We start from the raw sequence: 12,688 nt of genomic DNA on the forward strand, positions 1-12,688 counted from the left end.
TTGAGTCACTCAACGCACTAGGCCACTCCGCTTTCTTTCAGAAACATTCGCTCGCTTCCTTTACTTTTTACGGATACTTGCTCTTCACACCGCCGACGCATTGGCCGGCGATGGAAGCGTTCCAATTTTAACCGAGATTCCGCGTCTTTTCTGGCCTCGAGATCGAAAAGAATGTGCCTGTTATTACCCAACAATGTTAAAAGAAAAAGAAACTTAACAATCCTATCGTTAAAAAGATCATAAGCCATTCACGCTCGACGAGGAATTCCGAGGAATAAAAACTCGGGTGACAGCACACTCGAAAACAGCTTTGAAAACGGAAATGATGTATTAAAATTCTGGGTCCAACACAGAATTGGGACGAGGAATGAACAATTTTGGATGCAAAAGATAATCGGAGGAATGAAGAATGGATTTTGGTTCCAACACATAATTGGGTATATACGTAGTAATGAGAATCAACAGCACATTTTTTTATTGTTCAAAAAAACAACATAAAACTTCTGAAATCATCAACTTTTTTTTTTCAAAGCCCTCTTTGCTGTTTGCTGGGGAATAATGGTAAACTAAAACGCATAAAAAAAAAGAACGATTTTTGTTTTTACCCGTTAGTTAAATTGGTTTGGACAAAATGAAACTTACTTGCCAAACCCGCCCGACGTTCCTGATTGTGGGGCGATTGACGAAATCAAATTATAAAGGAGATTGCCCACATTGACGCCTTTGGCAAAAAGCGATTCGATGCACTGAATGCCTTGGCTCGGTTGTGGACCGCTGAAAACAGCCTGACAGACAACGCCTTCGGTTGCATCACTGAAAGCTTTCCGAATCTCTTCGCTGTACTGATCCGGATAGATGGGCGATCGAAACGTGCATTCGTTGGCCATGGCTGGAATGTACTTCAAAATAGCCGGGCAGGGACGAATGCTAGACAGCGGGACCCAATCGGTGTATCCAATATCCAAGAAATACACCTCGGCACAGTCTCCGTTGATTTGATTAGCTCGGGCGCGGTAGAAGCGGTTGTATTCCGGATGCATAACCGCGTAGAGAACGTTTTCTTTCACGCTGAGTGGTGGCACATTCGGCGAGTCGTTGCTGTCCAATGGCCTAAGAGTGTCTCGGATTTGTTCAATTTCTTCACAATTGCTCTCGCGTTGGATCCAAAACATGCCAGCCGACTTGATGTATGACACTCTGACATCTTCTGCTCCTGGAATAGGTCGCGTGCTGACTAGGGTCGATGAAGCATTCGTTCGTTGATTTTCCAGTCTCACATTGGTGGGTGCAGTAGGTAGACCCAGTTTCTCGTTCAAATCGTGACCATCCGAATCCCGCAATCTCACAAAGATGTGCTTCTGCGTTTTCTCAACAAACGTTACAGAAAGTAATTGATCGAAGAGAGCATCCTGACATTTTTTAGTGGACGGCAAATTGTCCGTTACTCTGTCAGCTCCATCCAGCGCGCACTTGAACGCCAGTGCAGGTTTCACCACGAGCGCTGGGGGAATAGGTCGAAGTTGGTCCCCACCAACAGGCGATGAATTTCCAAAGTCGACGTAATTGACAGTGACCGAGCTTTGATCCACAGATTCGACAACAGCGCGATACCAAAGTTGGTCGTCGGGGAAAAGAGCCAAACAAGAGACTCCTACGACTGGTTCGAGCGGGCAAATCTGGGCGAATTCCGGCTGCTGCGTGTATTGTTTGATGGAGTTCATGATGTCATCGGCAGCAGAGGGATCCAAATGAAGCCAAACGGCAGTGGGTGAATTCAGGCAAACAACAATGGCTTTGGACGAAATGACTTGACCGGGAATTCCATTCATATCGTTGATCAGCTCCGTGCTAGGTCGGATTACTGGATGCATCTGCGTTTCTACTTGTTTCAAAGATTTAGAAACCGATTCCAGGATGCCAAAAACTCTTCCAGTTTGCTCCAATTGAGACTGCTTGATTTTGGAATTCAACACTTCGATGACGTTTTCTTCCTGAGCTTGCAGCGAATCAATTTGTTGAATGCCGTCAGCTTTAACTCCAAGTTTGGCTTGAAAGACGATTTCTGGAGAGCAAATTGAGATGAAGTACTTCAACGCCTCTTCTGGCCAGTGCTTCGGTCTCGATTGAAGGTTCAAGCAGGATTCGAACGACATGGGCGGGATTTTTTTCAAATTTTCTGGCAGATGGAGAAAATCCTTCGCGGAAACTTTATGATCATCTCCGTAGTCAACGAACTGAATTTCAGCAAGTCCAGAAAAGCTATCGAAAGACTTGACAAGAGCTCGATACAAGTTTTCATAAACCGGGTGGAAGACAGCATACATTTGTCCAGCAACCGGATGTCCTTGTAGCTGGAATGATCCCATATTTGGCCCCTGCAGCTCTAGTCCGAGTTGATTCTGAATCTCTGCTATTCTGTTCTCGTCTTCCTTCCGCTGAACCCAAAACCTATCTGGAGAAATTGAGTAGCACACGTAAACCTCCAATTCTACCGGTTTGGTGGGCAGCTGAATCTTCTCTCCCAAGTCGACACCATCAGCCGTGTTGCAGAGACGAACATGCAAAATCTCGTCGACCACTTTGACCACCTTGACGGTGGCTACAAGGTCCAATGCAAGAGCAAGAAAAGCTTCCGTAACTTCCTTGGAAATGGGAGACTCGGCTCCAGCCAAACAGCACTTGAAAGCCATGGGTGGTTTCTCCGCAAGTAATGGTGGCAGATCTCTCAGGTGTTCCAGTCCAACGCTGTTAGTATTTCCATAGTCTACATAGTAGACAATGGCCGAGTTTTGCTCCAAAGATTCCACAGTAGCCCGATACCAACGCTCATCTTCAGCAAAGAAAGCGAGGCAGGATTTGCCAACGACCGGAACGAAGTTGCTCTTGTTATTTAGAAAGTCGGGCTCAGTGGCGAGTTTATCCGATTGTTCCATGATAGCTTCGACCGATTCCGATTCCAACTGGATCCAAAATTCCAGCGGTGTTTTGACAAAAGGCAAAAAGGCAGTAGTTGAGATTATCTCGTCTGGAACGAAATCAAAATTCTGTGGAGGAAATTTCACTTCTTTTTCTTGACCCATGCAGGTATTGTGACGACAAAGAACTTTGTTTTTCACTAAATAATTAGCGGCGTCTCCAATATCTGGTACGGCTAAATCCACAGGATAAACACCGCCTGTAGTACGAATAAATTTAAATTGTGATTCAATACGAAAATATTAATAAAATAAAACCTGTAGGTTCATGAAAACGAGCTCCAAGGATAAGTCCTTCAGGAAAGCAAGCTTTTATATGATCCTTCAAATCTTGACTGTAAAAGATTTCCGAATCTGGCATGATGACGTTGTTCAATCTACATTGCCAAGTCTGCATTGAAAAATAAAAACCATCAATGAATTGCTAAATAAGAGGCAACACAAAACTTACCAATTGAGGAAACTTCAAGAAACGTGGATGAATTCGCTTTAACTCTTTCAGGGCAGTTTCCTGCTCGTTGCCGTAATCAACAAAAATCACGTTAGCGAATGATCCACGGATCGATAGAATTTCAGACCGATAAAAGCGTCCATCGTCTTTGAACTTGACAACACAGGGAAGGCCGACGCACGGTGAATCCTCAACGAGCTCATCACCAGACAAGGCCGAATAATGTTCTTCTAACTGGTCTAAATCATGCTGTGAACAAAGAAACAAAAATGATATTTTAAAAACCCTCAATAACACTGGGGAAAAAATTACCTGATACGATTCGAGATTGTCAGGACTTAAGAAGAAACGACCAACATTGGAAAACCAAACAACGTTGACATTCGTCAGATCAGAAGTGGGAAGCGACGAATAACTGAAAACATCAGGAACAGGAACGATTTCGCGAGGCGGAGCGAAAAGATCGTTGATCACGACTTGAGGACGAGTACTTTCATCCACCAGGCGGACGAGGTATTTATCATTTTCACGGTGATCAGAAACTGTAGTTTTGAGCGGTTTGCCCATGCCAGCTTCCTCCAAAAGCGTCTTATCTTGTAAAGTCCAGGAACGTGAGCAGTCTTGAACGCCCGCCAAGGAGCAATGATAAGCCTGAGCCGGTAGTTTGACAAACTCCTGTTCAATCGCTTTCAGTAGAGTTACGGGGGTACGCTGCTTGTTGCCGTAGTCTACAAATAGCACTTCAACTTCCGTTGCTCCAACGTTCAAAATTTGGCCGCGGTACCAGTTATTATCTTCGGTATACTGGGCGACACAGGCCACACCCACTTCAATGCAACCAAGAGGCTCTTTAGGAGCGGCTGAAATGTAAAATAGAATTCGTATTCAGTGGTGATCCTTTTTTAAACAAAAATTCTTTCAAATTTACCCAAGTACGCAGTGGCCAAATTGTCCATTAACTTTTCGAGAAGTGGAACAGCCTCGATTAAGTGGCAGTAAAAGCTGTTCGGGTCCTCGACGAAAACAATTTCAAGGTTTTTGGTTGCGCCTTCCAATCCTGTTTGATGTGGATAAACAAGTTTTGTGGGCTGTGAAATTGGCATAACCCGCTTGGGGATTTCAAGTGGCCGAGAGATGGGTGTAGGCTCCCTGGGTAACTCCTTCGGCTCAGCGCTTTCCCAATCCATTTTCTCTTCTGGATTCCGGCCGGCACTGGAACGAGTGGAACTCACCGAAGAAACACGGTCACTTTTCTGCCGGGGTGGTTCCACTGTTATAGCCTTCGTGGACTGCATCGGTATACCCCATGAATCTTCAAGAACATTGTTTTTAAGAACTGGAATACCCCACGAATCTTCTAAGAGGCTGTGATTGGGCATTTGGCCATTTTCCACGACAATATTAGGGATGGCATTCCGCAACCCTGACTGGCCTGGAGCATCAAATTCAAGTTTACGATTCGTGACCTGTGGCACCGCACCTCTAACTATAAAATAAAAGGTAAGCAACTAGGTAAATTTTTGAAGAATTTTTACGGGAATAACATATTTTACCTGGATCAAATTCTTGAGCTATTGGTGATAGATTGGAGCATGCACTTAGTGGGCGGATGACGTTATTGAAGGACATATTCACGAAGGTAGCCGGATAAACTTTATTATTGGGCTGGCCGAGCTTAACACGAACTGATTTGTCATTGACCAGGAGAGCCCATTCGTTTTCAGTTAAAGTTATTCCAGGAACGATGCAATTGATTCCAAACGATGGTCTGGAAAACCACTTAAGGCTGCTAGCCGGGGCCCAGATTTCCTGACGACAAACTCTGATATTGTTCCCGTAATCAACAAAAGTGATGGCCACCTGCAAATAGATTTTACATTAAATTAAAATGTCGCATAAAACTGACTATGAAAACATTACATCATGGGCGAACTCCTCGACAATCTGGACTCGATAGAAATGGCCGTCGGATGACCATTTGATAACCCCGTAGTCTCCAATGTGACTCTTGACGTCAGCATAGAGCAAAGGAATCTGTGATGGCTGACCTGGAATGCAGCTTGAATAGGTGGACTCTAGTTCGCTCTTAAGAGCATTCAACTCTACCACGGGACGTCTTTCAAACTGGCCAAAAAATTTTCCAGGAGAACCCACGCAAGTAACGAAAAGATCTTCCACTGCCCCGACTTCCACTGTGGCAACCTACAATAGAAAAATACTATTAATATAGAAATGTAAAAATGTTGTAGCTAAACTTAAAATCACCTTGATATTCCCAGCAGCGGTAATAGGAGATAGTGGCGCTGTTTTTAGTAATTCAGAAATGTTGAGTGGTGGTCTGGAATCTGCTACTGATGCAAGGACTAAATCTTTGACGGTACGACCAGCATCATCCATAAGAATGACCGATTGCGGCATAGTTTCTCTGGTCACATGGCATTTAAAGGTTTGGTACAAAACCAATCTTGTAAAATTTTCCGAAACTTTGTCGAAGGTCAAGCTTGCGGCATCTTCCAGCGCAACGCGATAAGCGAACAATTCGATGGAGATGAAGTCGGCTGGGATTTCGAACAAAGATTGCAGATCAACCAGTTCAGAGTAGCCATAATCGACGAAATACACATTGGCGTATCTGACGTCTTCGACCAGCGTAATTATGCCGCGATGGAACAGCTTATCTCGAGAGGAGATTGCGATGCAGGGGGTGCCACGATCGACATTTACCAGAGTTTTGGAGTTGAGAGCGGCAAACTCGGATAACTTCTTTGAAAGGTTGGTCAGTTTTTCCACAGCGTCACTGTTTTTGCGCTGAATAACGAATTTGTGTGGTCCGTTCTGCACAAAAGTTACCATGACTGTGTGGATCACATTCATCTCCAAACAGGAAGCCGTGTACGATACACCAGGAAATGCTTTGCTTTGAGATGAGGCAGCGTTCAGCATCTTGTGACTCACCGACATCACAGAGCGTGCCCTGTGGTGCGAATTCGTCATGGGAGGTGGTGAGATTGATGTGACGGAAAGTTGGCGGTGATTAGGTACAGGTTGTTTAACAGCATCAATGTAAGTAGCCGCTGGAGTTCCGAGGAGACTTTCCACCAATAGCTTTGCAACAAGCACCTCATATGAATAGATTCTTACTCCCTCAAAGTCATCTCGGATACCCAGGGACACAGCTTTGACATTCTTGTTAGCTATGTTTCTTTGTAAGTACTGAAGGACTGGTTCTTTTCCCCGTATACCCTTTTCTATCACAACATCAGCTAAAAGAAACTTTGTGGCCAAAGGATGGCAGGAACTGATGAAGGGCAGGGTGGAAGGAATAAGTTTGATGCAAGCCAGCGGAACCATGACAGTATGGCCATAATCAATGCAGAATACTTCGAGGTTCCCATTTCTATCAACAGAATAATCGCTGATGGTGGCTCTGACCCAACTGTTGTTAACTAGGACACAGAAATGCTTCTCTTTCTTGAGATCAGTGAGCAAGGGTCGAGGGGAAGCATCAAAGTTGCATGCTGCAATCTGTTCTTCCATCTTAGCTGATAATCCGCGATCTTTTTGACCCCAAAAAATGAGGTTGCAATAGTTGGGTTTCTCCTGGCATTCCACGGTTTCGACCACGTGCGTTACGTAGACGTTGAAGTAACTAACGCCCGCCATTCCGGATGAGAAAAACACACTAAAAGAAACGAACAATAAGGCTACAGATATCGACATGTATAGATTTAAGTGCTTACCCCAAATAGTTAAATTAACTCAAGGGCGATCTTGAAGAACAAATTTCTAAGACTCGGTAGACGTTGTGTTCAGAGGAGGGATAAAATTGAACAAATTATGGCAAAATGCAAACTGAGTGAGCAGTGAGCAGGGAGCAGCCGAAAGAAAAGAGGCGAAAGTCCGCGAAACCATTTTGCGGCATAGCACAAGCAATGTTGCCATAAAAATTCCTAAAACAAAATTTTATTTCATTTCCCAATTAATTTTAATTCATAACAAATTATATGTTAAGTAATCTAGAGATATAGCTCTGACCCTCTGAGTAATATTTTTTTTCTGATAACTAATTTCGTCATTGAATTTTGTTGAACGAGATAAATATTTTTTCATTGAATTTTTTTTTCGAACGAGAAATCCAGCCGGAAATCAGAGTAACGACTTACAAGAAAAACCGTTTATTAAACAGAACAATTTTTGCAGAATGTAAGTGATTTAACGTTCTAAACTTTAGTATTTATACGTACAACACGATATGGCTTATCGTTCCTTCTTTCTTGCGAAATTGTTTTTCGTGCCTATGGACAGTATCTATTATCTAGAAAACGTAATCAAAATTTAAATTTTACTTTAATATACTAAATATTAGATTATTTTGATGAATAACCTGAATGACAACGAGCAGTAAAGCGATTCCAGAAAGACAGCCGGTTTTTGGCTCCATCCGGCGGGCAAATACTTCGGCGCAACCGTTTGATTGCAGTTTGCCATTTGCTGTATTGCGGCACTCATCTGGAACAACTCTATTGAAATGTTGATAGTCTTGCCAAGCCGAAGGTCCGCAACATTCGATCTAATAAGTTAATAACCCATTAATGCATATAGCTGAAACTAGTGAACTGCAGTAGAATTTGCTATTACGTCTTCTTGAATTATGCGCAAGCAGATCTCTCATTGCAATCCGCCTCGTGAAAGAGAACCCAAAAGCGATCTTCCAGCCATGGAGTCAAGTTGTGGGGTCCGTCACGTAACGAAAAAGCAGACGGAAAGTCGTGGCAATAGACTCAACCAAATGCAAACGTGAGCAGAAAAAACGAAAACATATCATGAGCAAAATTCCGCACTCCGCAATCCATTTGTTATACCTCGAAGCCATCTAGCGTTCAAGAAATACAACTGGTTTTCCTATAAGTTTGTTATGTTTAATCTTTTTTGTTACTTAAGGTTAAAACGGGTTTGTAGGTGTTTATAGATGAAGAAAGCAAAAGATTATGTCTTTTCATAAAGAAATAAAACTTAATTTAAAATAACCTGTTGCTTTGCTACACCTGTCGCGTTTCCATAGTAACCGAAGCAAGCTGTCTGCTGTGGTTTCACAACAGGGGCGAGGACGAGGAGGTGTTTGGCCGTTTTGGGTGCTCGGGAGCTTTATTTTATTTATAAAAAGAGCTCCACACATTTGCTGCTTCACCGTTTGGTAATTGTTTCGTTTATTTTCAAAAATGTAGATATTCACATTGGAAATTTAATTCTATCGATGGCGTCAATCGCACCATTTTTGCCGATTGTTTACAATATAAGATGTGCCTTTGTGTACATTGGTGGTGACTCATTGATTACAAATTCGTCACACCAACCGGATATCCGTGGGTTTCGATCGTTCACGCTTCGTAAATTCTTGCGGCGGGCAGGCGTACTTTTCTTTTCTTGCTCTATACTTATCATACGTCTTTGTGACTTCACCGCTTAGGGCTTGCAGTTGGTTCAGGCTGAAAGTAAGCAGCACCCAAAGAAGTCAACATGCCCACTACAGGCAGGCACTACTCATTTGGGCGGCAGACCAGCAGTCGCAGTGAGGGGGACAATCAGCTCTACCCCAATCTTACCGGAATGGATATTGAAATGAGTAACCTAGAAGAAGACAGGGTAAGTCCTCGATTACAAGCAACATTTGGCTAACCTAAACATTACTTTACTTTAACAATTCAGGCGTTGTTGCAGAAATGGAAACCCATTTTCGATCAAGTAAGTTTGCAATTTCCCACACGAGTTGTAATCTGCATCTCACCTATATGTTGATATTGTTTTCTAGTTTGACCAAGACCATGACGGTGCTATACCACTAGGGGAGCTGGCTTCCCTACTGAGACGTGCGGATTCTACCATTCCCGCTTCGGTGATCAACGAGATTGTCTGGATGGCCGACAGAGATCGCAACGGCGTGCTGGATTTCCGCGAGTTCATGACTCTAGTCCGCACTCACGATTTGGGTGTACTCTACCCGAAGCTAAATATGATGATGAGGACGGCTGCCTACGTCGTCGTGCCGAGAGGCGAACGAACCAATGTCGTAAAATCTGGTTTGGAAGAATACAAATGCTGCCCACCTCCAGTGCTCATGCCACTGCTTAGCCTTATCGAAGTAACAAAAAATCAAGTTCTTCTTCTCGCCCATCATTCAGCACATTTAAAGTCTGATTTTGCTTCTATTAACAGTTAGGTGTGTTCATCTATTACGCCATCGAAATGGGCGAAGTCGGACCGAACGGACCAGTTCCGTTCAAATCTCCTCTGATCTACGATCCTTACAAGAGATACGAAGCCTGGCGCTTCCTCTCTTACATGCTGATTCACGCCGGGTAATAACCCCAACAACACAAATATTAAAGTGAAATCAACTTGTGATTTTTATCTTATTGTTCTTTTCAATGATAGATTTATCCATATCGGTACCAATATTCTGGTGCAAGTCGTGCTGGGTATTCCATTGGAAATGGTTCATTCTTGGTGGCGAGTTCTCATCATCTACGTAGCGGGAGTGATTGCCGGCTCCCTGGGCACTTCCGTTCTCGATCCAACCGTTTATCTGGCAGGTGCATCGGGTGGAGTCTACGCCTTATTGTTGGCCCACCTGGCCAGTTTGATTCTGGTAAAAACGATATAAATCATTCGTCGTGTTTTGCATCCGAGTCTAATCCGTTTTGATCGATTTCCCAGAATTGGAAAGAAATGGAATTCGCCATTTGGCGTTTATTGTTCATCGTCATCTTGGTGGTCGTCGACGTTGGCACTGCCATTTACTACCGCTACGTCGAGAATGTCGACACGAAGGTGGGTTACGCCGCCCATTTAGCCGGTGCCATTGCGGGTCTCCTGGTCGGCGTCAACGTCCTGCGAAATTTGCAAGTCGAAAGGTGGGAGAAGGTCGCCTGGTGGATCTGCTTCACCGTATATGTCGCTCTCATGGCCGCAGCTATCGCCATCAACTTCCTCTGGGACGTCCACTTCCCACCGCCACGTTAGACGAATTTTACAATTCATCAACTTTTTCTCCCGACCGACGAAAAACCAATCAACCATCGAGCTGCTACCAATTATTTTTTTCTTTTCAAGAAAATGGCACAATAAACCCAATCCGTCTTGGGACTACGCCATTGCCTGCCAACCCGGAATTACCAACGCGCACACACACAACCGACAAGACAATGTTGTACGGTACACGCACCAAACAAAAAAAAGTTATTGCCCTTAAACCAACATGTGCCTGTTCTCTCTATTTACTGTTGTATTTCTCTCCCAACCCGCCTTGCCTCTCAGTTCAACACCATGACATTTGAGTGATTGAGATTGTGCATTTACCCATTACCTCTTTTGAAAAAAGACCCAAGAACGCATCAAATTCTGCTGGAAAACACACAAGTGCAAAATTACCTTTGTTCTCTCTATAATATGCTCTCGTTATTTTTAGATGTGTTAGTTCATATTTTGGGGGGGAAACTCGATTCATTCAAATTCTTTTCTGTATTTTGACATGATCAAAAGCATTTATTAAAATCATTCAACGAGATTAAAAATCAATAAAAAAAAGAAACTTTTTGAAACATTTGATACACTTGTCACGTCTTGCGTGTTCATTTGGGCGTGAATAGTCTCTTCCCCCCTTTTTATTTTGATTTAATTCCCAGGATATTGTCCATGCCCTTTTTTCATTTTAAAATCTAACTGTCTGAATTCATCACACGAGACACCGAATGAATGCAGCTCGTATAAACAGATACGCACCAAGAAGAGCGAACGACCGACCGAACGAACGAACGAAAAAAAAGTATACTCAGTATATTTAGAGAGAAAGAGAGGGCCAATGCCGAGTGTTCACCCGGCGGCCTGGAGGTCGTTTGCCTCTGTAAAGGTTTTTTTTTCTCTTTTTTCTTTCTGCCTCGCGGGAATGTTTTTTTAAAAACACATCGCTGTATTGATTCATCTGGTATTATTTATACTATGAATCATTTTGTTTGTAATCGTTTTATTATTATGGCAAAAATCAAAATTAATTTTTTTTTATTTTGAAATTTCCAATTTGGGAATTTGATTCAATATTTCCATACTTAAAAAATTTGAATGAATAAAATTAATTTATTCAAAAATTCAACAAAATATGTTGTGATAAAGAAAATGAGCAATGACGTCGAGGAAGTGAGCCAAACAAATAAACACCGGAACTGGCGGCGAGTATACATACTACGTAATTAAACTGAAATTATTTCCCCCTATTTAAAAAATCGCGACACCGTTCAATTGCTAATAACTGGACGCGAGCAGTTAACGAGTCTAAAGAAAAATGAGTAGCGAGACTATCTCAACGGGACATGTGTGGCGCGCGTGTTGTTTATTATTGTTGTTATTATTTCAAGAAATGTACTTATCGCGCACAAGAAGAAGAAGAAACAGCCGCCTTTGAGCGTGAGTACTGGATATAGCTGCTTACAGTAGTGGTCGTGGTTACCATATAACATGGCACCATAATGATAACCAATGTGTGTAATGCTTCCCTGTCGTCGAACTCGGCGCCCGACAGCTCAGCGGAGTCAAGGTATATGTACAGTAAAGTTATCGGGTGGTGTAACTTTTTTTCTCATTTTTTGGCAAAGTTCCAACGGTGTGTCCGAGTCCGTTTTTCTTCTTTTAATATTCAGCAGCAGTAAAAATATGTTGCACATTGTTTACATGCGCACGTTTTTCTTTCCTATACTTTACGGCCAGGTTTTATTCTCTTTTTCTTAAAAGACTACAAACAAATCAAAGAAATCTGTTTTGATGGACATTGTGTAGTTTTCGAATCTGCTGGCTGTATACTTACAGCTGGTAGAGACAGCGAGCTGCGCATGAATGTTATTATCGTTGATAATGATGAGAGAAAAATCTTGTCATTTCTATTTTCATTCGCATAATTTCCTTTTTTTCTTTTGAAAAATAAATAAAAATAAAATTCTTGACTTGGATATTTCGTGCGTGTGTGTGTCGTGTGAATGAACGGGCGCCCGGTCACGTCCCCGGCCGCACTGCGCGTTCAAGAGTTCAAAAGACGAAAGTTACAAAAGGGAAGAAGACAAAATTCGTGGGGTTCGACTTTTTCGAAATTGCGCGGAAAAATTCAAATTAAAAAAAAAAAAAAACAGTTAAAATTTAAAAAAAAATTGACGTGTATCTTTGGATAGAATCAATGAACCAGGTAAAATCGGCGATAAAGCCAAAATCCGGATTGATT

At 42.6% G+C, this 12,688-nt stretch overlaps 3 protein-coding genes across 3 annotated transcripts; 1 reads left to right on the top strand and 2 right to left on the bottom strand.

The window, feature by feature from the left end:
* Window positions 1-12,688, bottom strand: part of LOC124205146 (histone H2A) — an 89,797-nt gene that overhangs the window by 23,559 nt on the left and 53,550 nt on the right.
* LOC124205119 (maternal protein tudor-like) lies at window positions 310-7,323 on the bottom strand. Its single transcript, XM_046602476.1, has 10 exons — window positions 7,167-7,323; window positions 5,692-7,108; window positions 5,347-5,628; window positions 4,980-5,286; window positions 4,355-4,912; window positions 3,739-4,286; window positions 3,427-3,675; window positions 3,234-3,366; window positions 643-3,175; window positions 310-566 (listed from the first exon to the last, which is right to left on the bottom strand). The coding sequence occupies exons 2-10, from the start codon at window positions 7,087-7,089 to the stop codon at window positions 527-529; spliced, it is 6,048 nt and encodes a 2,015-aa protein (XP_046458432.1). The 5' UTR covers window positions 7,090-7,108; window positions 7,167-7,323; the 3' UTR covers window positions 310-526.
* On the top strand, window positions 8,469-11,029 carry LOC124205130 (rhomboid-related protein 2-like). Of its 2 annotated transcripts, none has more exons than XM_046602491.1 (7): window positions 8,469-8,620; window positions 8,894-9,069; window positions 9,133-9,168; window positions 9,236-9,565; window positions 9,640-9,782; window positions 9,859-10,072; window positions 10,141-11,029. In XM_046602491.1, exons 2-7 carry the CDS (start codon window positions 8,944-8,946, stop codon window positions 10,444-10,446), a joined length of 1,155 nt encoding a protein of 384 aa, XP_046458447.1. In that variant the 5' UTR covers window positions 8,469-8,620; window positions 8,894-8,943; the 3' UTR covers window positions 10,447-11,029. The 2 variants fall into 2 exon arrangements, with proteins under 2 accessions (XP_046458447.1, XP_046458448.1); XM_046602492.1 differs by having other exon boundaries at window positions 8,502-8,620; window positions 8,903-9,069.

Source organism: Daphnia pulex, chromosome 10 (genome assembly GCF_021134715.1).
Source record: "Daphnia pulex isolate KAP4 chromosome 10, ASM2113471v1".
Taxonomy (NCBI): Eukaryota; Metazoa; Arthropoda; class Branchiopoda; order Diplostraca; family Daphniidae; genus Daphnia; species Daphnia pulex.

What these genes read in the sequence shown, in the direction of transcription:
- LOC124205119 (XM_046602476.1), bottom strand. Translation starts at nt 7,089, where the DNA reads ATGGCGGGCGTTAGTTACTTCAACGTCTACGTAACGCACGTGGTCGAA. An exon ending in CCGCTGCTGGGAATATCAAG is followed by an intron (nt 5,629 to 5,691) that starts GTGATTTTAAGT and finishes TTTCTATTGTAG; the next exon opens with GTTGCCACAGTGGAAGTCGG. An exon ending in AGCTCAAGAATTTGATCCAG is followed by an intron (nt 4,913 to 4,979) that starts GTAAAATATGTT and finishes TTTATTTTATAG; the next exon opens with TTAGAGGTGCGGTGCCACAG.
- LOC124205130 (XM_046602491.1), top strand. Translation starts at nt 8,944, where the DNA reads ATGCCCACTACAGGCAGGCACTACTCATTTGGGCGGCAGACCAGCAGT. An exon ending in GGAAACCCATTTTCGATCAA is followed by an intron (nt 9,169 to 9,235) that starts GTAAGTTTGCAA and finishes ATTGTTTTCTAG; the next exon opens with TTTGACCAAGACCATGACGG. An exon ending in ACCTGGCCAGTTTGATTCTG is followed by an intron (nt 10,073 to 10,140) that starts GTAAAAACGATA and finishes TCGATTTCCCAG; the next exon opens with AATTGGAAAGAAATGGAATT.